General features: G+C 44.1%; 1 protein-coding gene across 1 annotated transcript in view; it reads left to right on the plus strand.

Annotated features, from left to right (window-relative positions):
• The window catches only part of nt5dc3 (5'-nucleotidase domain containing 3), a 66,887-nt gene that overhangs the window by 2,253 nt on the left and 38,888 nt on the right, over window positions 1-25,746 (plus strand). The window contains exon 2 of the mRNA XM_059977626.1: window positions 5,492-5,676. Coding sequence (XP_059833609.1) covers window positions 5,492-5,676 — 185 coding nt within the window. The remainder of the gene's footprint in view (window positions 1-5,491; window positions 5,677-25,746) is intronic.

A 25,746-nucleotide genomic window follows, 5' to 3' on the forward strand; every position in this document is an offset into this window, starting at 1 on the left:
GGTTTTAAGGCGCCAGGACCTGCCTTCGCCCCTTCTCCTGTCAGTATAAACAGTTCCACCAGGCTTAGAGGCTAAGCCACACGAGAAGGCCAGGAGTTGGACTTGGTTGTCAGAGGCCATTTGAGGTGCATGCCGTGAGGAGCACTTTTAGGTAGTGGGAGCTTGTCCCCACCACCACTCCTGGGCTTGACAACCTTGGAACCAATATTTATGCCTATATGTATGATTTATATGCATGTGTGCATGTGAAAGAGAACTTACTGTATGTGCGTATGTTGGTCCTACGCTGGTGCTCACCAGTGTGTGGGCATTAAATCCTGGACTGGACTAAAAGTATCTTGGCCTGTCTTGTCACCTCCTATGTGAACATTGAGTCAGTGCATTGGCAGCGCACTGAAATCCAGGATAAATGGTAGGAGGGCATCACCTCACTGGTCAGATACCTCCACCCCATCTGTTGTTCCCACATTGGTCTTTTCAATTATCATGGAGGGTGAGTCATTATAGTGTCAAAGCTCAGAAGCAGTCCCTTCAGCCCATCTAGCCCCTGCTGAGCTATTATTCTATCTAGTCCTATTGAATTGCACCTGGATCATAGTCCTCCAGACCTCTCCTTACAAAGTACTTGTCCAAACTTCTCTTAAATATTGAAGTCGAACCCACATCCACCACTTCCCTTGACAGCTCATTCCACACACTCACCACTCTGAGTGAAGAAGTTCCCCCTCGGGTTCCCCTTAAATATTTCACCTTTCACCCTTAACCTATGACTTCTAGTTGTCATCTCACCCAACTTTAGTAGAAAATGTTTGCATTTACCCTATCTATACCACTCATAATTTTGTGTACCCCTATCAAATCTCCTCTCACTCTCTTACACTCCAGGGAATAGAGCCCTAACCTATTTAACCATTCCCTTTAACTCCAGTCCTCACATCCCGGCAATATCCTTGTGAATTTCAAGCGTATTGCTGTCTTTCCTGTAGACAGGTGACCAGAATTGCTCACAATACTCCAAGTTAGGCTTCACCAATGCCTTATACAATTTCTGTGGTGGTCTTCTCTCCATAGATGATGCACCAAGGTTTTGTTTTAATTTCAAAAATAAATTGGAAAAAAATAATTAGAAAACACATCGCACCTCATCAATATTGAGCTCTGTAGTATTTTTCTTTTTTGGTACAGACCTGTTACACTGCTGGTGTTTAGGACAGTAACGAAGCTCTTTCGTCTCTGGCAGTGTTCAGGGTTTCCTTTATTATGTCAGTAGCTTCCTTTTGGTCTTCACTATTTCAGTCCTGGGTGGAGACTCAGTAATACTGTCGCACTCAGATGTAGAAGGATTCTTCATTGCTGTGTCCGTAACAATTTTGTTTTACTGGTTAGGGTTGTTAGCCTTGATCTGAAGCCCTGAACCTGGAGGACCGAGAGCCAAAACATAAAGCCCTGACTCCAGCCAACATAGCTCTCCAGGTCATTGAGGCACACAAGCCTCCAAACCACAACAAGGTTGGAGGTGTTTTTTGGAAATTGGTTTATTATTGTCACAGGTAGTGTAAAAGGGGAAAAAAAACCCAGTGCAGAATATATTGTTAGAGTTATAGAGAGAGTAAAGAAAAGATTAGTGTTATTTGTCACCTGTACATTAAAACATACAGTGAAATGTGTTGTTTACGTTTATGACTGATGGCCTTAGGATGTGCTGGGCAAGTGTCTTCAGGCACCAATGTAGCATGCCCACAAATTACTAAGCTAACCGTACATCTTTGGAGGAACCCATGTGATCACAGGGAGGACATATAAACTCCTTACAGACTGTGGTGGGGAATTGAACCCCAATCACTGGCACTTTAATGTGTGACACTGGTCACTAATCTACCCTGTTGGCCCACGAAAGTGTAGTGCAGGCAGACAAGTGAAGAGGAAAGGCCATGGCGAGGTAGATTGAGAGATCAGGTGTTCATCTTGATGAGGTATGTTCAAGTGTCTGATAACTTGTAGCAGTGATCCCCAGCTTTTAAATCACCTGCCTGATGGGATGGGGCGAAGAGAAAATGACTCAGGTGAGAGAGGTCCTTGATTGTGCCGGCCGCTTTTCCTGAGGCAGTGGGACATTTCGACAAACTTATGGAGGGGTGGCTGGTTTGTGTAATGGACCGGACCAGGTTTGCAGCTCTGCAATTTCATTGAGGCATTGGACAGAGCATACAAACTTGTGATGCATCTGGTTAGGCTGCTTCTTGTGGGTTTTAGGAAGGTTATTCCAATCCCAACAAATTCCAATAATCTGGCACATTTTGTCTTCTGCGGATCTTCCAGATTTTTGGATATTACTTCAGCACACTTTTAATTCACTTGTTTATTAAGACATTACACTAGTACAGTAAATTTTACAGTGAACCAGGTGAGTTCAAAAGGGGAATGTGAACAGGGCTTCAGTTAGATTAAAGGAAGGGCAGGAAATGGAAGCAGATGATCCAGATACTAAACCATTGGGAATTCCAAAGACAGGCAGTGGACTATTGGAGTTTAGTGGAATGCAGGGAACTTTTTTTGCTACTTAGAACAATTACTGAATGTAGAGGAGTTTGAACAATGACAGTTTTATCATGATTAATTTTACAGTATGTTATTTCCTTGTCATGTAGACGGGAGGCTGTTTGGCCTATTGAGTCTGTGCTAGCTCTATGCAATCCTATTTCAGCATGCATTTCCCAGTAATTTGTCCTGCTTTCCCCTCTCCCTGTCTCCCCCCCCCTCCCCACATGGCTTGTGTTCTCGGATGAGTCCTAATGGATAGGAAGTTCAGCATGAAATTTACAGGATGCCAGCTTCCCAGTGCTTGGTCAAAGAAGCATGATTCTGATCTATGGGGACAGATTTGGGAAGGGGACCCTATCTGCAATGGGAAGAAGTAAGAAAAGAGATGGATGTTGGTCATCTGTCTGTAAAGACACTGCCCAGAAGGAGCTGATGGCAAAAGATTTGCCAGAAACAATCATGATCATGGGACCATGATCTCCCATGTCATACGACACGGCAAATAATGATGATGTTGGGTTTCAAACAATGTCATTCACTGGACAGAAAAATGTAAGGCAGTAATACTAGGTGCATACCAGCAATGATCCGAAGTTCATGGCCAAGTTTACCACAACTCTGCTAACTTTCTTAAGCTACCTGTGATTCCAGGAACAATCCAGCTTATTCTTGGGTGCACTTTTCTAGCTAGTCTAGAACTTTCTCAGTGTGCTGTGATAGTTTTAGAGTGACTGAGATTAAATATTTGTGGAGAACCATCATCATCAATAAAGTTCTAATGCAGTAGAGTTAGTCCTCTACCCAGAAGCTCATGATGGATGACTTCCCATTTATAGAGAGGATGTCAACATGAAGCACAAGGTATTTGACCCTTGGAGCGGCTGATCTCAGATCAGGTTTCTTATTAGGTAATATGTCTCTTTTAAGGTTTTGTGCCTCTGCTCTACACTGTGCTACTGAGGAAGAATGTGGTTCTATTTTTAATCTGGATCGACGGGTTAACAGTGGGTTAAAATGAACTTAAAGATTTGCTTTATTTGTCATGTGTACATCAAAGTGTACAGTGAAATGCATTATTTGTGTGAAATCGAATTGGCAAGTATTGTTCTGGGGGCATGCAAGTGTCATCACACTTCTGGCGCCAATATAGCATGCAAGGCAATTTATTTACCCTAACCGCTTTCTGTCTGAATGTGGGAGAAACCCGAGGAAACCCACACGGTCGCAGGGAGAACGTACAGACTCCATGCATACGATGGCAGGAACTGAACCCCAATCCTACAGCTGGTGGTGTAAAGTGTTGCGCTAGCTGCTACTCTACTTCTGCTGACCTGTTGAGGTCTTTTTGATGCAATAGGATTGCAATTGGAGTGCTCATGATTGTGGAAGAACAGTATTTGTATTGTATTGCGTGTTGTTGCTGGGCCACGTGCAGGTGTATGAACCCAACAGTACATGTGACATGAAGAAACAGGATGGAGTTTAGTTAGTATAAATATATTTTCAACACAATAAACTGTTCACCTGTTTCACTTGTGTTTACGGTGCACATAAATTTCCTTCCTCTCTGCATTTCTCCCCCATCAACTGGGTGAGAGGATGTGGATGTTGTTGGCTAGACCCATATTTATTGCTAAAACAGGAGACTGTGCAGGTGCTGGATGTCTAGAGCATCTCACACAAAATGCTGGAAGAACTCAGCAAGTCAGGCAGTATCAATGGAGAGGAATAGTCGGTCAGCGTTTTGGGCCAAGACCTTTCATCAGGGCTGGGAAGGAAGGAAGGAGGAAAAAGCAAGATAAGAAGGGGAAGGGGGCAGAAGGGAAGGAGTACAACTTGGCAGGTAATAGCAAGAGGAATGGTACAGAGAGTGGAAGTGAAGTAAGAAGTTGGGAGGTGATTGGTGGAAGAGGCGAAGAGTTGAAGAAGGAATCTGATAGGAGAGCATAATGGAAGAAAGGGAAGGAGGAGGGACACTAGAGGGAGGTGATGGAGTGAGGAGAAGGGGCTTGAGGGGAGCCAGAATGGTGAATGGAAAAAGAATGGGTGAGGGGGCAGAAATAAATGGAAGTTAGAGAAATCAATTTTCATGCCATCAGGTTGGAGGCAGATGGAACATAAGGTGTTACTCCTCCAGCCTGAAAATGGCCTCATCGTGACATTAGAGGAGGCCATGGTGCTTCATGTCAGAATGGGAAAGGGTGGACAAATTGGAATGGGTGGTTACTGGGAGATCCCGGCATTTGTGGTGGACAGAGCAAAGGTGCTCCACAAAGAGGTCCCTCAATTTATGTCAGGTCTCCACAATGCAGAGGAGGCTGCATTGGGAGCACCTGTCTCTCTAAAGTGAAACTTTCATAGAGTTTAATCCCCTCCATAGATGCTTCCCTGGAGCATAGGAGAGTGATCTTACTGAGGTGTACACCATTATGAGGGGTATAGATAGCTTGCAAGTTTTCACCCCTGAGGTTGTGTGATTCTAGAACGAGAGGTCATACAATAGGTTTAATATGAAAGAAGAAATTCTCAAGGGGAAACTGAGGGGGAGTTTCTTCACTCAGAGGGTAGTGCGAGTGAGAGAGGGTGGTTCAGGGATAGTTATTGCCCTACGACCATCAGGCTCCTGAACCACTGTGGATAACTCGCCTCAACTCTGAACTGATTCCACAACCCATGGACTTGCTTTCAAGGTCTCTACAAGTTGTGTTCTCAATACTATGTATCTATCTATCTTCCTTTGTACATTAGTTGTTTGTCTGACTTTGTAGACTTTTTGTTGATTCTATTGTTTCTCTTTGTGTCTACTGTGAATGTGTACAAGAAAATGAATCTGTGTAGTATATGGTGACACGTTGATAATAAGTTTACTTTGAAATGGGATTATTTGTAAAGGTTAAATGTTTACTGAGAACCTGGGTCTGATAGCTGACTTTTACCCTCGTTTTCCCAGATCTGATCTTCCCAGGAAGATCCAATTACCTTAATCCAGATGGGATATTTGCCAACAATGAGGTCTGCCTCTCGGACATTGAGGTTTATGGCTTTGACTATGACTATACCCTGGCTTTTTACTCCAGCAACTTGCACACTTTAATCTTCAATGCTGCACGAGAAATCCTCATTCAGCAACATAAAGTGAGTACCCGCTTCTTGAGCACAACCTTTGGCGTACAGTTGGGATCAGTTTGGATGTCGTTAAGTCAGTAGGCTTTGTTTAGAATCCAGGCTGAGGCTCACAGGCAGCCCTGCCAGAGGTGCTGTCATTTGGATGAGTAAAAACTGCAACTACACTTACAGGTGAACGCACGCACGCCTCTGTTGTGGTATTGGAGTATCATGTTCAGTTCTGGTCGCCATATGATAGGGAAGGTGTGAAAGCTTTGGAGAGGGCACAGAGGGGATTTACCTGGATACTGCCCGGATTAAAGAGCGTGTCTTACGAGGATAGATTTTGCCATTGCTTGCATGGTGGGTGGTGGGGGTTGATGCTTTTTGCTGGCGCATGTGTGTGGGGGGGGGGGAGGGTGCTCTGACGTTTTCTGTCATTCATTCTTTGGGGTTTTCCTTCTGTTTCAAAGGTGTCTGTGAAGATTAAGAATTCCAGGTTACGTACAGTTTACATTCTCTGATATTAAGGTAGATTAAGTGAGCTAGGGCTTTTCTCTTTGGGGCGAAGGAGGATGAGAGGCAATTTGATAGAGGTGTACAAGATGATAGAGTGGGCAGGCAGAGACTTTTTCCCAGGGTGGAAATGACTGATACGATGGGAGCATGATTTTAAGGAGATTAGATGAAAGTACGGGGAGGGGGGGGAATGTCAGAGGCAATTTTTTTTTACACAGAGAGTGAAATGTACTGCCAGGGGTGGTGATAGTGGCAGATACATCAGGGACACTTAAGACACTCTTAGACAGGTACAGGGATGACAGAAAAATGGAGGACTATGTAGGAAGGAAGATTTAGAATGATTTTAGAGTAGGCTAAAGGGTCAGCACAATTTTGTGCTCCAAAGGGTCTGCACTGGGCTGGAGTTTTCTGTGTTCTGTGATTCTCTTTAGTGTCCTAGCCATGATTTATTCCTGGACAAAGTCCAATCCAAATGATTAGGCCGTATGATTAATTGTTTGCTTTTCTCCTTCTCTCATCCCAGTCAATTTCCTTCATTGATCATGAAGGCCATTGTGAGTGTCTGTAATTGTGGGATGTGCTACCACACTGCACGTTCTTAATGTAATAGTCTTAATTTAAGCACCAAGCCATGAACCAAATCAGTTTTTCTTGGATTTCTTTTTGTGTGTTGGACTTTAACTATGGTTATGAACTGTTTTGATACTAAGGTAGAGTTAAGGCCAGAATCGGTTCTGCCACCAGGGAGTTGCATCAGGAAGTTGTCCCCTGGAGCTAGGACATTGGGTTTGGATTTCGCAGAAAGATGGGTGCCCAGCTGTTACTAATACGAGTGTGGAGCTGGGACATTGGGTTGGGATTTCGCAGAGAAATGGGTGCCCAGCTGTTACTAATACGAGTGTGGAGCTAGGACTTGGCCTCATCTGGTCTCCGTGTGCTGACTGGTTACAGCTCTATCCTGCCTCCAAGTGGGTGTTTGGAGTCCAAGTCAAGTCAAGTTTGGAATCATTGACACAAGTACGGTGAGGTTCCGGTACAATTAAAAGCTTGCTAGCAGCATTGTCTAGTAGTTGGAGGCCCAGGGCCTGCGCATCCGGAGCTGCGGTCTGCTAGTCGGAGGCCTGACATCTGCACAACGAGGACCATGGTCAGGTAGTCAGGTGTGTGTGTTTGTGTATGCCTGTGGGTCGGGGTTGTGGTGGGAACAGGATTTGTTTTGCTCTTGTTGTTTATTGTATGTTGGCGGTGCTGGCTCATTGGGCTGGAAAGGCCTGTCAACGTGCTGTATCTTTAAAAATAAAACTCCCACATCTTCATCCCTCAGAACTGTACCCTCACACCAGCCTGGTGAGGATGGAGATCTATCTCCTGCCTTTCATAGCCCGTGACCAGCTGCATATCTGCAGCAGAGGTGTGGTAGTCAGTTGCCACATTCAAATGGGAATTCAGAGCTAATGACGATAGTCTCGTCATCCTTGGCTCAACCAAGACTTTAAAGTTCCAGTTTTTTTTAAATTATTGCCAAAACATGGCATTTCCAGAAATTTGTGCAGCATTTGTTCGAAATACAACTTGGAATCAAATCTTTTGCAGGAGATGGAGATTTGTGATACGTCCTTCTGCCTTGTACTTTTCTACAGACTCACTTTCATGGACTCTTTACAACTCGTGTTCTCACTGTTATTGATTAATTTGTACAGTTGGTCTGTTTTTCCACATTGGGTGTCACTCCTCATTTACGAAGAATTTCAAAGATTAGCTTTATTAGTCACATGTACATCGAAGCATACAGTGGAATGTGTCATTTGTGTCAAAACAAATCAGCGAGGATTGGACTGGGCAGCCCACGTGTCGCCACATTTCTGGCACCAACACAGCATGACTTTAACCTTTACCCGTACGTCTTTGGCATGTGGGAGGAAACTGGAGCAATAGGAGGAAACTCACATAGTCACGTGGAGAGTGTGCAAACTCCTTACAGACAGTGGCAGGAATTGAATGCCAATCTTACAGCTTGGCTGTGATATTGTTATGTAACCACCAAACTGTCCTTTATATAGTTTTTCATAAATTCTATTGTCTTTCTTTTCCTTTTCCTGTAAATGCCTGCAAGAAAATGAATCTTGAAGTAGTGTAGGATAACGTATACGTACTTTGATAATATATTTATTCTGAACTTTCCTTCATTTTAGAATAGCTCCTGTTAAACCATTCTTGCTGCAAACACAGTACAGTAATCTTCCTCTGTCCATCATTCCCCTCACCTTATCTGGTTCCTCCTTCCAGTCCCCTTGTCTCTCACTCTGTGCACCGGCTACCCTCACTCTACACTCTGTCCTGATGCAGCATCTGCACCACCACCCCCAACCCGTGCATCCCTGTTCCTCCACAGGTGGATTGGTCGCAAAGTTCAAAGTAAATTTATTATTCAAAGATGTGGATGTCACCATCTACCTGAGATTCCTTTTCTTTCACAGTAGATCAAGGAAACACAGGAGAATCAATGAAAAACTACGCACAAAGACTGACAAGGTCCCAATGTGCAAAAGAAGGCAGATACAAAAAAACTTCACTAATAATATTAAACAAGTCACTAAATACTACGGAGATCACCGAGTTGTAGAGTCCTTGAAAGTAAGCTGTGGAATCAGATCAGAGTTGAAGCTCGTGGTGCAGGTCCTGAGGCTCCTGTACCACCTTCCTGATGACCGCAGTGAGAGGAGAGCAGGGTCTGGGTGGTGGGGATCCTTGATGATAGATGCTGCTTTCTTGTAGGTGTGCTCGGTGATGGGGAGGGCTTTGCTTTGTCTGTTCCCACTGCCTTTCTGTGCTTGGGCATTGTGTTTCTGTAGCAGGCTATGATATAACCAGTCAGGATACTCTCCACTGACTAGAGACATTTGGAGTTACTCCAGCATTTGGTTTTCGTTTCGTCTCCAATTCCACCAGCTGCTTGTGTCTCCAGTAACTTTCCTCTCGTGCTTTCCCATGGGTTGTTGCCAGAGCCCTGTCCAGTGTTTGAGGTTTCCCTGGACACAGCTTGTGGAGGGTCGTGGTGACTGTCCACTGACCACACACGTGCTCTTGTTGGATATGAACACCCCCTCCACTTACAACCGCTCCACAAACCATGTTCCCACACAGCTTCCTTGCTTCCAGTTGTTACTAAGTTGCACATCACAAAAGAATTTTTGCCCTTTCTTAACTTTAGGTTTATTCTGTGTCATTTTGGCTGAAGGAGTTTTGCAATGGTGCCCTGCTATTGTATAGGATCCATAATACTGTACGGTTCATTTACACGGCCTTTGATTCATATGTTGTCTGCCATAGCACTGTGGGTATAACTTTCACCCTAAACCAGCTTATGGGCTCAAGAAACAAAAGATAGTTACTTGTTTCAGAACCTTGATTGGCACAAATCCTGAAACGTCAATCTGGTCACAGTAAAACCGCTTTTTGCTGAATGAATTTCACAAACGTGAAGAAAAGGAAAGCAGTGAGAAGTGGATGTATGCTGGCACTATTCCAAAACCTTCTTCTGCTTCTGTCTAGATTTCTTTTGTGGATACTGACTGTAAGACACAGGAGCAGAGCTAGCCATTGGGTCCATTGAGTCATGCTGATTTATTACCCCTCTTAATCCCATGCTTCTGTCTTCTCCCTGTAAACCGTGATTCTCTTACTAATCAAGAACCTACCAACCTCTGCTATAAGTACTGTATATCCAATGGCTTGGCCTCCACAGCTGTGTTACAGCACAGTAACAGGCCCTTCTGGCTCAGTGAGCCTGTGCAGCCCAATTACACCCATGTGACCAATTAGCCTGCTGACCTGTATGTCTTTGGACTGTGGGAGGAAACTGGAGCACCCGGAGGAAACCCACACAGTCGTGAGGAGAACGTACAAGCTCCTTACAGGCAGCAGCAGTAATTGAACCCAGGTCGCTGGTGCCGTAATAGTGTTGTTGGTCCCCAAAAGTTGGCAATCTTTCTTAGGGGTTGGTTGCACCCGACATTTCTTGCTCCACCGTTATCTTTTGCTTTTAGCCTTTTTCATGTGCATGGGATGAGGGTTTTGTTTATGAACCATTTACGAAGGGGAGCTGTCTTGCATAGAAGTAGCAGTTAATTTCAGGACATGAATATGTGGCTCAGGAATTGGTGCAGACGGCAGGATTTCAGATTTCTGGATCGTTGGGATCTCTTCTGGGGAAGGTATGACCTGTACAAAAAGAACAGGTTACACCTGAACCCAAGAGGTCCAATATCCTTGATGGCAGGTTTGCTGGAACTGTGGGGGAGGGTTATTTGGCGGGGGGGGGCAGGAATCGGAGTGATAGGGCTGAGGATGGGGCAGTGTGTAAGTGAGACTGTGTGAGGAAGGGCAAGCAGGTGATAGGGCAAAATAGCAGTCAGTGGGATAAGGTGAAGTGTAACATGGGGGCAACTTGAGAAAGAGTGATGAACACAGACTGAAGGTATTATGTAGGGCTGAAGGTAGATGATCTTGTACAGTTAGAAATTGGAAGGAATGATGTTGAGGCTGAACATGGCTGAAAGAAATTTATAATTGGGAACTTAATATCCAAGGTACCCATTGTATCAAAAGTACAGGCAGGTAAGCAGAGGGGGGTGGAGTGACTCTGGTTAACAAAAATTAAATCAAAGCCTTGGAGGGAGGTGACATGTGATGGGGAGATGTAGAGTTCTTGTGAGCAGAGTTGGGAAACTGCAAGGGTAAAAAGACCCTGATGGGATTTAAGTACAGGCCTCTAAATAGTAACCAGGATGTGGGATATAAATTACAATGGCAGACAGAAAAAGCACGTCAAAAGGGCAATGTTACGATAGTAATGAGGGATTTCTATATGCAGGTACATTGGGATTGGGTTACATCTGAGCTCGTTATATCATCCTGTCAGCTTGTACCCTCCCCGCAGTCCATTTACTGTGACTTCAGTGGAATGGTTCTCCAGCACAGATTCAGTGTACGACTGATTATACACTCAGTGGCAACTTTATTATGTACACCTGTTCACCTCATTAATGCAAATATCTCATCAGCCAATCACATGGCAGCAACTCAATGTATAAAAACATGCAGACATGGTCAAGAGGTTCAGTTGCTGTTCAGACCAAACATCCAGAATGGGGAAGAAATGAGATCTAAGTGACTTTGACTGTGGAATGATTGTTGGTGCCAGATGGGGTGGCTTGAGTATCTCAGAAACTGCTGATCTCCTAGGATTTTCACACATAACAGTCTCTAGAGTTTACAGAGAATGGTGTTTAAAAACTAGATGCTGGAGGAACTCAGCGGGTCAGGCAGCATTTGTGGCTGGAAATGAACATTTAATGTTTTGGTTCAAGACCCTTTGTCTGGACTGGTTTCTTAAACGTTCTTTAAGATTCCTACCACTTTATCCAGATGAAGGGTCTTGACCTAAAATGTAGACTGTCCGTTTCCCTCCACTGATACTGCCTGACCCACTGGGTTCTTCTAGCATTTTGATCAGGTTTTCTATAGCTATGGTGCAGAAGCAGGTGTACAGAATTGAGCCCTGCATTGGCCATGATCTTACAGAGTTGATGAGCAGGCTTTGGGGAGACTGAATGACTGGCTAGGTCACTGCTCTGGTTGTTGTCAACATAATCTGGTTGGATCTAGTGTGTGTACAAGGAATAGTACGGTGACTTGGCTAGTTCAATCCACCACACGTGGGCCAGAACTGACCTGAGTGGTGGAATATGATGTTGTTGGAAAGTTGCTGGGCAAGTATCCTGGGTTGGGACTTTATATTTTTGACAAAACCTCTCTTCCCACCACAAGACATTATAGATGTCAAGTTCAAGATTATTGTCATGCATTTATATACAGCAATGTGCAAAAGGGATAGGCACATACATATAGCCAGGGTGCTAAATACTTTTGCACTGTACTGTACTTGTTGATGTGGAGTGGAGAGTGAGTTTGTAAATCTGGCAAGAGCAAAGGATGTTAGGAATGTTGAGGGTCGAGTATCATGCGAGGGATGTGAGACAAGTGGCAGAGAAGGAGTGCCAGGGGCAGGGGGAGGGGTGGGCCTGCAGACACACCCAGCCCTGAGACACCCCAGGCAAGGTCATTTGATTCCAAACAATTGGTTTACTGATCATTAGGGAATGTCTCTCTGGTGTTTCCCACTCCATCCCCTCTCTCTTCCTCTTTTCTCAAGCATGATTTCCCTCTCCCTATTCCCTTCCTTCTCTCGGTCCACAACAGAGACCCACATCAGGATCAGGTTTGTCATCACTCCCAAATGTCATGAAATTTGTTTCTTTTTGCAGCAGCAGTACAGTGCAATACATAGAATTACTACCATACTGTGTAAAAGCCTTATGCACCCTAGCTATATATGTGCGCCTAAGACTTTGCATAGTATTGTACAAAGGGTATAAATGGATGTGGATGTGGTGAGGACCTGGGGGTGCATCTGAATGACAGACTTGAGTGGAGCACCAACACAGAGGCTGTGTACAGGAAGGGACAGAGTCACCTCTACTTCCTGAGGAGACTGAGGTCCTTTGGACTATGTAGGTCTCTCCTTCACAGGTTCTACCGGTCTGCTGTTGCCAGTACAATCTTCTATGCGGTGGTGTGCTGGGGCAATGGCATCAACACGGGTGATGCCAACTGGCTCAATAAATTGATCAGAAAGGCTTTCTCTGTTATAAGAATCAAAGTGAACACACTGGAGACTGTAGTAGAACAAAGGACCCTACGGAAAATCCTGGCAATTCTGGACAATGTGTCTCGCCCTCTGCATGCCACCTTGGCTGAACAGAGGAGCACTTTCAGTGATAGACTGAGATAACTCTGCTGCTCCAAAGAGTGCTATATGAGGTCATTCTTACCCTCACTTAGGCTCTATAATGAGTCAACCTATAGTCGGGGAACCCCTCCTGTTAGGCTGTTTGTGGTAACTGATTTTTTATTCTTTCTACTTCTAATATTTGTATATCTGTGCACTTATAATGCTACATTGACACTAATTTCCTTTGGGATCAATAAAGTATTTATCTATCTAAGTGCCATTAAAATGATCTTTTTACAGCATTAGCACAGTATATTACATTTGCAAAGTACATAAACTTAAATTAACATACATTATTCCTAGCTTGCATGACAAAACTAAGCATAAGACCACTGGGGCAGATAGAGGGAAATGTAGTCCACGGTTTATCTGTGGTTTTTCAGGCCAGTGAGGGAGAAGCTGCTGTCGAGCCATGAAGTGTGAGTTTTCAGGCTGCTGTACCTCCTGTCTGATGGCAGCAATGCAAGGAGAGCATGGTTTGGATGGGTTTCTTTAATCATGGATTTTGCTTTCCTGAGATATTGCCTCTTGAAAGTGTCCTTGAGGATAATATCAGCAGTGCTCTCTACGATACTACTGGACTGTGTGAAAACCTAGTTAGTAAATACAAATGTGTCAAGGAATTGGAATTGGTTTATTATTGTCACATACTGAGATAGTGAAAAATCTTGTCTACGTTCATACCGATCTAGTCTTTACTCAGTGCGTGGACAAGATAAAACAGTAACAGAATGCAGAATAAAGTGTAACAGCTATAGAGAAAGTGCGGTGCAGATGTACAATAAAGTACAAGCTTGAAGATTGAGGTAGTTTGTGAAGTCAGAACTCCATCTTGTAGTAGTCTTATGCCAGTGAGGTAGAAGTGGTCCTTGAGCCTGGTGGTGTCTTCAGGCTTTTGTGGCTTCTGCCTGATGGAAGGAAGTTGGATAGGGTGGCTGGGGTCTTTGATTATTCTGGCTGTTTTACTAAGGCAATGAGAAGTGCAGACAGAGTCCATGAGAGGACTCCTATAGATGCTGCCTGGCCTGCTGCGTTCCACCAGCATTTTGTGTGTGTTCCATGAGGGGAGACTGGCTTCCGTGATGTGTTGAGCTGTGTTCACAGCTCTCTGCAGTTTCTTGCAGTCACATGTAGAATAGCTGCCACACCTAGCTGTTTTGCTTCCAGGTAAGATGTTTTCTATGGTGCATCGATAAAATTTAGTAAGTTTCAATGAGAACATGCCAAACGTTTTTAGCCTTCAGAGGTAGTAGAGATATTGGTGAGCTTTCTGAGCCGTAGTGTCTATGTGATTAGACCAGGACAGGCTATTGGTGATGTTTTCTCTGGGAACTTGAAGCTCTCAACTGTCTCAAAGTCAGCACGGTTGATATAGGCAGGAGCACAAGGTAGTTTCGTGGTTAGCATAACGCGTTACTGCACCAGTGACCTGGGTTCAATTCTTGGCACCGCCTGTAAGGAGTTTGTTCATTTTCCTCATGCCTGCATGGATTACTTCTGGCTGTTCTGCTTTCCTCCCACATTCTGTGTACCAACCCCTTCCTGATGTCAGTGACTGGCTCATTGACTTCAGCAAGCTTTACACAGTGTTTAGTCAGTGTAGATGTACGTACAGTAACTAAGGACAAATTATCTCCACTCTATCTGTTCATCTGAACTTTAATGGTTTAAACTGTTGCACCACCCCTTAACCTTTTATTCTTATTAGATTTGTTAGTGTAAACTGTCCTCTGTTTAAATCCATGTATTGTCCACAGCAACAGGCCCTTTGGCCCACAGTGTTGTGCAGAAGGAATCAAATGGCCAAATAAACTGATGCCTTCTGGCCACACTGTGTCTGTATCTTCCCTGACACTCAAGTGCCTATCTGAACATCTCTCAAAAATCCCTAATATGTTTGCTGGCAGACCACACTCTGAGTGGATTGGTAGTAACATCTCCTCCTCTTTATAATCAACACTGGTGCACCTCAGTGATGTGTGCTTAACCTACTCTCTCCACACCCATGACTCTATAAGGTTGTTGATACAACCATTGTTGGCAGAATCTCAGATGATGACGAGAGGAGCGAGATAAACCAGCTAGTTGAGTAGTGTCACAGCAACAACCTTGCAACTCTGTAAATATATATATATTTACTGTAATTCATTTTCTCTATATTATGTACTGCATCATACTGCTACTGCAAAGTTAACCGAAATCATGCCATATGCCAATGATAATTCTGATTCTACCACCACCCCAGCAGTGCATTCCAACCACCCATCACCCTCTGTGGGTATATATAAAAAACTTGCCCTTGCATCTCCTTTGAACTTGCCCTCTCTCACCTTTAAATATATACTTCCTTCATGATCTGCTCTGTATGCAATGCCAGAACCACTACGTCCTTCCCAAAGTATGGGCCTGGAACTGAATATAACTGAATATAACTCTGACCTAAATGCAATCTGACCCCTGCTCTAACTTAACAGATGAGAAGCTTTTGATGGCTCTGGGCCTGTACTTAGTGGTTCAAAAAGACAAAGGGGGAATTTCATTGAAATTTACCAAATACTAAAGGGCCTAGATATAGTGGATGTGAAGAGGATATTTCTGATAGTGGGAGGGTGTTGGATCCAAGGGCACAGCCTCAAAATAAGAGGACATTCTTTTAGATCAGAGATGACCTGGAATTTCTTCAGCCTGAAGGTGGTGAATCTGTGGAATTTGTTTCCACAGACGGCTGTAGAGGCCAAGTTATTGTGTGTATATAAGGCAGAGATTGATGGGTTCTTGATTTATAATGTTAATGTTTATGGGATGAAGGAGGGAGAATGGGTTTAACAGGAGAGCCCAACTTTAAATACATGGATGGAAATTACAATGGACATTTACAAAATGGAGAAGATAACAACATCTGTTAATCATAAGCTGGAATAATTTGATTCATACTGGGAAAAATGGTTTAACTACATAATGCCTCATAGGCCTGATTTTATTCTCACAAATCAATGAATCTGTTGTAAAAAAAATCACTCCCTACTTGTACATAGTTCTTTCCTTTTGCTTGCTTTTTCTTTCCACTCTTTTCTATAAGTGAATACCTCAGATAAATACTTTGTGGAGATTTGTGATATATATGATCATATGATATATATGTACAATGTCTGAAATACATCTTATGGAAATGTTTGTTTGATGATGAGCTTCAGCCATGACTGAAAGTCTATTTCTGCTCCCGTATCGTATGGTTTTATCTAAGATTACCTGTAAACATCATACAATGCACACCATGGAACTACAGTGAAAGATGACACTTTTCCAGCTTGTCACTGCCGAGCTCCCTTGGTTGGAATTCATTTTTGTTTATCGATCCCGAGTGAGAAATTCTTACATTACAGCAACAACATTTAAAAACACACTTAGCAGTATGCAGACTTAACTAATGATAAACTACAGAATAACAATAATAATAATATACACAATTTAATAATGTGGAATAATAGTGTATGAAATAATAAAGCAGAGACTACTGTACTGTGATATGTATTCTACCACAGAGAGATGAATATGCTTATTGCATTTGGTAGTTGACCTTTAGGGTGTTCTGCACTCCTTTGCATCTCAGAGTTTTGGATTTCCCCCCATTTAGAAAATAGTCTACACATTTATTTTTTCTACCAACATGCATGACTGTGCACTTTCCAACACTATTTCATTTGCCTCTTTCTTGTCCATTCTCCTAATCTGTCTGAGTCCTTCTGCAACCTTCCTGTTTCCTCAACGTGACCTGCCCCTCCACCAACCTTCGTATCATCTGCAAACTTGGCAACAAAGCCATTTATTCCATCATCTAGGTCATTGATATACAGCATAAAAAGAAGTTGTCCCAACCCCAATGAACCCTGTGGAACACTACTAATCACTGGCAGCCAACCAGAAAAGGATCCTTTTATTCCCACTCACTGCCTCCTACCAATCATCCAATGCTTTAACCGTGCCAGTACCTTTCTTGTAATACCATGGACTCTTAACTTGGTTAGCAGCCTCATGTGTGGCACCCTGTGAAAGGCCTTCTGAAAGTCCAAATATACAACATCCACTTTATCTATCCTTGTAATCTCCTCAAAGATTTCCAACAGGCTCGTCAGGCAGGATTTTCCGATAAGGAAACCATGCTGACTTTCTCCAATCTTGTCCTGTGTCTCCAAGTACTCCCTAACCTCATCCTTAACAATTGACTCCAACATCTTCCCAACCACTGAGGTCAGGCTGACTGATGTCTAGTTTCCTTTCTGCTGCCTCTCTCCTAAATTGAAGAATGGAGTGACATTTGCAATTTTCCAGTTCTCTGGAATCATGCCAGAGTCCAATGATTCTTGAAAGATCATTACTAATGCCTCCACAATCTCTACTGCTATCTCTTTCAGAACAATAGGGTACAGTTCATCTGGTCCGTGTGACTTATGTACCCTTGGGTCTTCCAGCTTTTTGAGCATTTTCTCCCTTGTAATAGTAACTTCACTCACTTCTCTTCCCTTACACCCTTCAACACCTGGCACACTGCTAGTGTCTTCCACAGTGAAGACTGATGCAAAATGTTCATTTAGTTCATCTGCCATCTCCTTGTTCCCAGTTATTATTTCTCCAGCCTCATTTTCTAGCGGTCCTATATCCACTCTCATCTCTTTTTTTATATACTTGAAAAAACGTTCCTATCCACCTTGATATTGTTTGCTAGCGTGCTTTCACATTTAATCTTTTCCCTCCTAAGTAGGTTTTTAAAAGCTTTCAAATCCTCTATCTTTCGGCTAATATTTGCATAGTTGTATGCCCTCTCTTTTGTTTTTACATTAGCTTTGTCAGCCGTGGTTGTACTATTTTACCATTTGACTATTTCCTTGTTGTTGGAGTATGTCTATCCTGTATCTTACTCATTTTCCCCTGAAACTCATCCCATTGCTGCTCTGCTGATATCCCTGCCAACACCTTCTTTCAATTTCCTTTGGTTAACTCCTCTGTCATACCACTGTAATTTTCTTTACTCCACTGAATTACTGCTATGGCAGACTTTAATTTCTGCCTATCAGATTTCAAGTTGAACTCAATCACATTGTCTTAAACATGCACCTAAAGGTTCTTTTACCCTAAGCTCCCGAATCACCTCCGGTTCATTGCATAACACCTGATCCAGTATAGTTGATCCCCCAGTAGAATGAATGACAAACTGCTCTAAAAAGCCATTTCCTAGGTATTCAACATATTCACCCTCTTTAGATCCATTACCAACCTGATTTTCCCTTTCTACCTGCATGTTAAAATTTCCCATGTCCATCATAACTGAGTCGTAGAACATCAGACCACAGCGAGGGATAGAATGCTGGTCACCACTGAGTCGTAGAACATCAGACCACAGCGAGGGATAGAATGCTGGTCACGACTGAGTCGTAGAACATCAGACCACAGCGAGGGATAGAATGCTGGTCACGACTGAGTCGTAGAACATCAGACCACAGCGAGGGATAGAATGCTGGTCACCACTGAGTCGTAGAACATCAGACCACAGCGAGGGATAGAATGCTGGTCACCACTGAGTCGTAGAACATCAGACCACAGCGAGGGATAGAATGCTGGTCACGACTGAGTCGTAGAACATCAGACCACAGCGAGGGATAGAATGCTGGTCACCACTGAGTCGTAGAACATCAGACCACAGCGAGGGATAGAATGCTGGTCACCACTGAGTCGTAGAACATCAGACCACAGCGAGGGATAGAATGCTGGTCACGACTGAGTCGTAGAACATCAGACCACAGCGAGGGATAGAATGCTGGTCACCACTGAGTCGTAGAACATCAGACCACAGCGAGGGGTAGAATGCTGGTCACGACTGAGTCGCAGAACATCAGACCACAGCGAGGGATAGAATGCTGGTCACCACTGAGTCGTAGAACATCAGACCACAGCGAGGGGTAGAATGCTGGTCACCACTGAGTCGTAGAACATCAGACCACAGCGAGGGGTAGAATGCTGGTCACCACTGAGTCGTAGAACATCAGACCACAGCGAGGGGTAGAATGCTGGTCACCACTGAGTCGTAGAACATCAGACCACAGCGAGGGATAGAATGCTGGTCACCACTGAGTCGTAGAACATCAGACCACAGCGAGGGGTAGAATGCTGGTCACCACTGAGTCGTAGAGCATCAGACCACAGCGAGGGGTAGAATGCTGGTCACCACTGAGTCGTAGAGCATCAGACCACAGCGAGGGGTAGAATGCTGGTCACCACTGAGTCGTAGAGCATCAGACCACAGCGAGGGGTAGAATGCTGGTCACCACTGAGTCGTAGAACATCAGACCACAGCGAGGGGTAGAATGCTGGTCACAACTGAGTCATAGAACATCAGACGACAGCGAGGGATAGAATGCTGGTCACCACTGAGTCAGAGAACATCAGACCACAGCGAGGGGTAGAATGCTGGTCACCAGTGAGTCGTAGAACATCAGACCACAGCGAGGGATAGAATGCTGGTCACGACTGAGTCGTAGAACATCAGACCACAGCGAGGGATAGAATGCTGGTCACGACTGAGTCGTAGAACATCAGACCACAGCGAGGGATAGAATGCTGGTCACCACTGAGTCAGAGAACATCAGACCACAGCGAGGGGTAGAATGCTGGTCACCAGTGAGTCGTAGAACATCAGACCACAGCGAGGGATAGAATGCTGGTCACGACTGAGTCGTAGAACATCAGACCACAGCGAGGGATAGAATGCTGGTCACGACTGAGTCGCAGAACATCAGACCACAGCGAGGTGTAGAATGCTGGTCACGACTGAGTCGTAGAACATCAGACCACAGCGAGGGATAGAATGCTGGTCACGATTGAGTCGTAGAACATCAGACCACAGCGAGGGGTAGAATGCTGGTCACGACTGAGTCGCAGAACATCTGCAGCACTGTACTACAGACGTTGAATGACTGGAGCCTCCGCAGAAAGCACATTTGTCTCTGTCCCTTCTTGTACAGAGCCTCTGTGTTTGCAGTCCAGTCCAGTTTATTGTCCTGGTATTTCTTGTCCTGGATCACTTCCACATCCGTTCCCTTGATAGAGATGGGAATGTGAGGGCTTTTCACCTTCCTGATGTCCACCACCATCTCCTTTGCCTTAGTGATGTTGAGCTGCAGGTGATTCAGTCCACATCACTCAACAAAGTTGTCCACCTCTCTTCTGTACTCAGCCTCTTGACCCCGGCTGATACAGCCCAGAGCTGCAGAACTGTCCGAATACCCCTGCAGGTGGCAAGACTCCGATTTGTATCTGAAGTTTGAGGTGTAGATGGTGAACAGGACAATCCGGTGAGTTGCCCCTGTACTGCTCACCGCGGTATCTGATACTCTGTTCTGCAATCTCGCATGTTGTGGCTGCCTGGACAGGTCGTCTGTAATCCAGGACACTAGTGGAGCACCCACCTGCATCTCCATGAGCTTACTCCCTAGTAAAGCAGGTCGTATGGTGTTAAAAGCACCGGAGAAATCAAAGAACAGTGCGGCTCTTCCACATGGGTGTAAGCCCGTTGAATCAGGAAGACAGTGGCGTCCTCGACTCCAATGTGTGGTTGGTAATCAAACGGCAGGAGGACCAGTGACAGATTTATGATGGTCTGGAGGTGTGTCAGGGCTGGTATTTCTAATAACGTGTGAGGTCAGTGCCACTGGTCTGTGGTCACTGGGTGTGGTGGGACATGTCTTCCTGGGTACTGGGACTAGGCAGGATGTTTTCCACAGCACAGGGACCCTCCCCAGGCTCAAGCTCAGGCTCAGATTAAGGATGTATTGAAAGTCTGCACCCAGCTGAGTAGCACAAACCCTGGGCTGATGCCGTCCGGGCCCACAGCCTTGCCTGGGTGAGGTCTGCGGAGCAGTGATAGTCCATGTGTCTGTAGTTGTTGGCTCCCCAGTGTCTGAGAGAGAGACGAGGGGTGAGAGGGGAGGAACTGGGGGTGGATGGGTTGTAGAGGGGTAAACACAAACAAATCTATCCTGCATCTTCTTGGTAAGAGGCTTACCAAGACCTTTTGTCATACACCATTGTTCAGCTTTTAACTCTCCACCCTGGCCAGTTTAAAACCAGTTGCAACGAACTTATGTAAAGTAGAAACATGATAAATTTAATAAATTATAACACATTTAAGTGACAGAAATCAATTCGAGAACAATAAAAAAATGGTTTACCTGTACCTCTCTTTTCAATTCAAGGGGAGACCCTGTACAGATGACTAAATTCACCCCACCCCTGTAAAGTTGAAGGGTCAAATGGTATTGGTTTATCATTGTCACCTGTATCAAGATGGTGAAAAGCTGGTCTTGTATACTGTTCATGGAGATCAGATCATTACACAGTGTATTGGGGCAGCACAAGATAAAACATTAACAATGCCAAATAAAGCGTAACAACTGCAGAGAAAGTGCAGTACGGGGAAACAATAAGGTGCAAGTTCATAACAAGGTCAAGAGTCCATCTTATTATACAAGAGGTCCTTTCAAGAGTCTGGTAACAGTGGAATCGACGCTGTCCTTGAGCCTGATGGTACAAGACCAGATTCGAAGTGCACGTGCAAAGGTCAGGCAGCATCTGTGGGGAGGAATAAACAGTTGATGCTTTGGGCCTAGACCCTTCATCAGGACTGGGGAGGAAGGAGGAAGAGGCCAGAATAAGGAGGTGTGGGGAGGGGAGGGAGTACAAGCTGGCAGATGATAGGTGAAGCCAGGTGAGGGGGAACGGTGGTGGGTGGGGGAGGGGGGGGATGAATGAAGAAGCTGGAAGGTGATAGGTGAGAGAGATAAAGAGCTGAAGAAGGAGGAATCTGATAGGAGAGGAGGGTGGACCAAGGGAAAAGGGGAAAGGAGGAGGGAAATTGGATGGAGGTGGGGAGAGAAGGGGTGAGAAGGAAGACAGAAAGGGGAATGGAAAACGTGAGAAGGGAAGGAGGAGCAAAATTACAAGAAATTAGAGAAAATGATGTTCATGCCATCAGTTTAGAGGCTACCCAGAAAGAATAAGAGGTGTTGCTGTTCCAGCCTCTGTGTGGCCCCATCGTGGCAGTGGAGGGGATTATGGACCAAGGGCATCTGTTTCCCTCAGCTCAGTACGTTTGCGGTTTGTGATTTGCGCCCACGCTGAGCACAAAGTCCAGTGGCAGAGACACCAGGTTCTGTTCTCCAGCTGGTTTTGTACTTATGTGTTGCTACGATGGGCGACCTGACCTCTGACACCTCGCTAGCAGATTTTTATTGAATTGTAGGCACAAGATTAAACCCCACGTCAGTGGCTGCACGAAGGATGATAAACCTGGTTCAGGTTAAAGTCCACCTGTATCCAAAGTTATTGGCTGTGGAGAGCTGTTGTTTAGGTGGGGCAACATTTTCAATGTGGTCACATGCTGACGTGAGAGTTCTGGGTTCATATTTGCCAACAAAATTCACTCATTACTGATTCATGCATTTGTAATAACAGACAGGTGAGCAGGTTATCTGCTGAAGATATCAAAGCATCATTGTTTAATGTTAAAGACCTAGAACAAACTTTAACTTAATTATCTGTAGAGTTTAGAGGTAGCTGGGCTTTGATGGAAATGTCAGCAATGGTAAAGACCATAAGGTATAGGAGAAGAATGATCCATTTGACTCATCATGTCTGCTCTGCCATGCAGTCATGGCTAATTTTGCTATAATGCTATTCTGCTGCCTTCTCCCCGTAACGCTTAGCACCCTTACCAATCAAAAACTTGTCTATCTCTGCCTTAAATACACCAGGCTACAATTCCACAGATACATCCCTCTCCAGCTGAAGAAATTCCTCCTCATCTCAGTTGTGAAAGGTTGTCCCTTTATTAAAGATTAGCTTTATTTGTTATGTGTACTTTGACATACAGTGAAATGCATGGCTTGCGACAAATCAAATCAGAAACGTTTGTGTCACCATGGTTCAACTCACTAACTCTAAATGGTGGAATGTGTGAGGATATTGAAGTAAGTCCATTTGATCACAGAGAGAACGTACTAAACTCCTTTTGGGCAGTGGTGGGAATAAACCTTGATCAGTGATTGCTGGCGCTGTAACACGACGTACTCACTGCTACTTTACCGTGCCATCAGAGGCTTACACTGAAGTGTGCTCTTGTAATAGCTTCTTGTGTTAACAAAACGTCACACAACAGTGAACTTAATTAAAGGTCCCCCAATGGAATTTGGAATGCAAGATCTTAATGCTATAGATTGGCTCATCAGTGTACTTTACCTGTTGCAAGCTTTGATAGTCTTCCTTGCTGTCCACTGCACCCCGGTATTAGTATTATCCACAAGTTTGCTGAGTCAGTATACCACATGACCATTCAGATCGTTGATATGGGTGACAAACAGACATAGCACCACTCCCTGTGGCACCACACTAGTCACAGGCCTTCAGTCAGAGAGGCAATTATCTACATCCTTTCTTCTGTGAACCGAGTGTCCAATTAAATTTACTACCTTATCTTGAATGCTGAGCAAATGAAACTTCTTGACCAACCTCCCATGTGGGACATTGTCAAAGGCCTTGCTGAAGTCCGTGCCTTCATCAACTTTCTCGGAAACTTACTCAAAAAACTCTAAGATTGCATGGTAGCTCGTACAACATGGTAGAAAACCATGTTGACTATCCCTAGTCAGTCCCAATCTATCCAAATAATTATATATTTGGTCCCTTAGAACACCTTCCAATAAATTTCCCACTACTGATGTCAGGCTCATCAGCCTATTATTTCTTGGCTTATTCTTAGAACACTTCTTAATCAATGAAACAACATTAGTTATTCCCCAATCCACTGGCAGCTCCCCTGTGACTCCACTAAGGTCCCTGCAATGTTTGCACTAGCCCCCACAGGATCCAAGGGAACGCCTTGTCAGGCCCCGGGGATTTATCCACCCTAATTCACCTCCTCCTCTGTAATCTGACAGGATCCATGACCTCGCTGCTGCTTTGCCTCATTTCTATAGATTCTGTGTCCATCTCCCAGGTAAATACAGATGCAGAAAATACACTTAAGATCTCTCCCATCTCTTTCGGCTCCACGCATAATTACCACTCTGATTTTCCAGAGGACATATTTTGGCCCTTGTAGTCCTTTTCTTCTTGACATTTCTGCAGAATTACTTGGGATCCTCCTTCACCTGGTCTGCCAAGGAAACCTCACCTTCTTTTAGCCCTTCTGATCTCTTACTCAAGTGTTCTCGTGAATTTCTAATACTCCATCAAAACCTCATTTGTTCCTGCCTGCCTATACCTGCTATGCACCTCATTCCTTTCCTTAACCAGGGTCTCAGTATCCCTCGAAAACCAAGGTTCCCTAAATCTGTCATCCTTGCCCTTTATTTTGACAGGAGCATACAAATTCTGTATTCTCAATATTTCACTTTTGAAGGCTTCCCATTTACAAAGTACATCTTAGCTGGAGAACAACCTGTCCCAGTACACACTTACCAGATCCTTTCTGAAAGCATTAAAATTAGCCTTTCTCCAATTTAGAATCTCAACCCACGGACCAGACCTAGCCTTTTCTGTTATTACATTGAAACTAATGTCATTGTGATCACTAGATGCAAAGTGTTCCCCTACACAAACTTCTGTCACCTGCCCTGTTTCCTTCCCTAATAGGGAATCGAGCATTGTACACTCTTTCACTGGGACTTCTATATACTGGTTTAAGGAAATTTTCCTGAACACATTTGACAAACTCTTTCCCATCCAGCCCTTCTATGCTATGCAATGTGTGGAAAGATGAAATCACTTATCACAACCTTATATCTGAGATCTCTCTACAGATTTGCCCCTCTAAATCCTGCAAACTGTTGGGTAGTCTATAATATAGCCCCATTAATGTGGTTGTTATGTTTTTCTATTTCAATATATTAAACTAATCCAAATGAAGATGGGAGTCTGGGAATGCAGGTTTAACTTTACTTTAATCGAGGCCCGCATGTATCACGTGGTAGTGTGATGATGTTTGCAGTTAACTAATTTACCCATACAACCTGTAATTAATTAAACAAGAATGCTTAATTAAACAACATATCACAAGATTACTCATATTATTGAAATAATAAATACATACACTCCTCCCTGCTTAGCTATAAAATCCAACTCAATGCACCTCAACTATATGCGCAATATACTATAAAATATAACTACTATATACAGACATCCACAGCATAGCATATTTTAAATTGTCTCGTTTGGGTTTAAAGATTTAATTGCTGTGGAGAATTTCTTACTCATGGGATAACTTCCTTCCTGACAAAGGAAGTTACTAGGCTTGGCAGATGAGACTCGTGGCTCTGAAAGAATCTTGGGGTCTGAGACCTCCTCTGTGGTTGTCGAAGGAGTTGCCACTGAAACTTCAGTGAGTGGTTCTGAAAGTGGTAGCCAAGTGCTTCCTCTTTCTTCTAGTTTGTGCACCTTGATCTTGGGAAGGTATATTTAGTTCATTGGAGTGTACTCTTATTAATCCTTCTGTTGCTCCCTTTATGATCTGATCTCTCCTCTTCATTTCCTCATCCACAGAATCCTCTGATGAATCCTTCATTTTTGTATTTCTGTTGACTCCTTTCTTTTTGACCTCCCTGTTCATCTAGTTGTGCCTTGGTGTTTGCATCTACCTTTACCAGCAGCTTTTTGTCTCCCACATGGAGTTCATGCAA

This window comes from Hypanus sabinus, chromosome 8, assembly GCF_030144855.1.
Source record: "Hypanus sabinus isolate sHypSab1 chromosome 8, sHypSab1.hap1, whole genome shotgun sequence".
In the NCBI taxonomy this organism is placed as follows: Eukaryota; Metazoa; Chordata; class Chondrichthyes; order Myliobatiformes; family Dasyatidae; genus Hypanus; species Hypanus sabinus.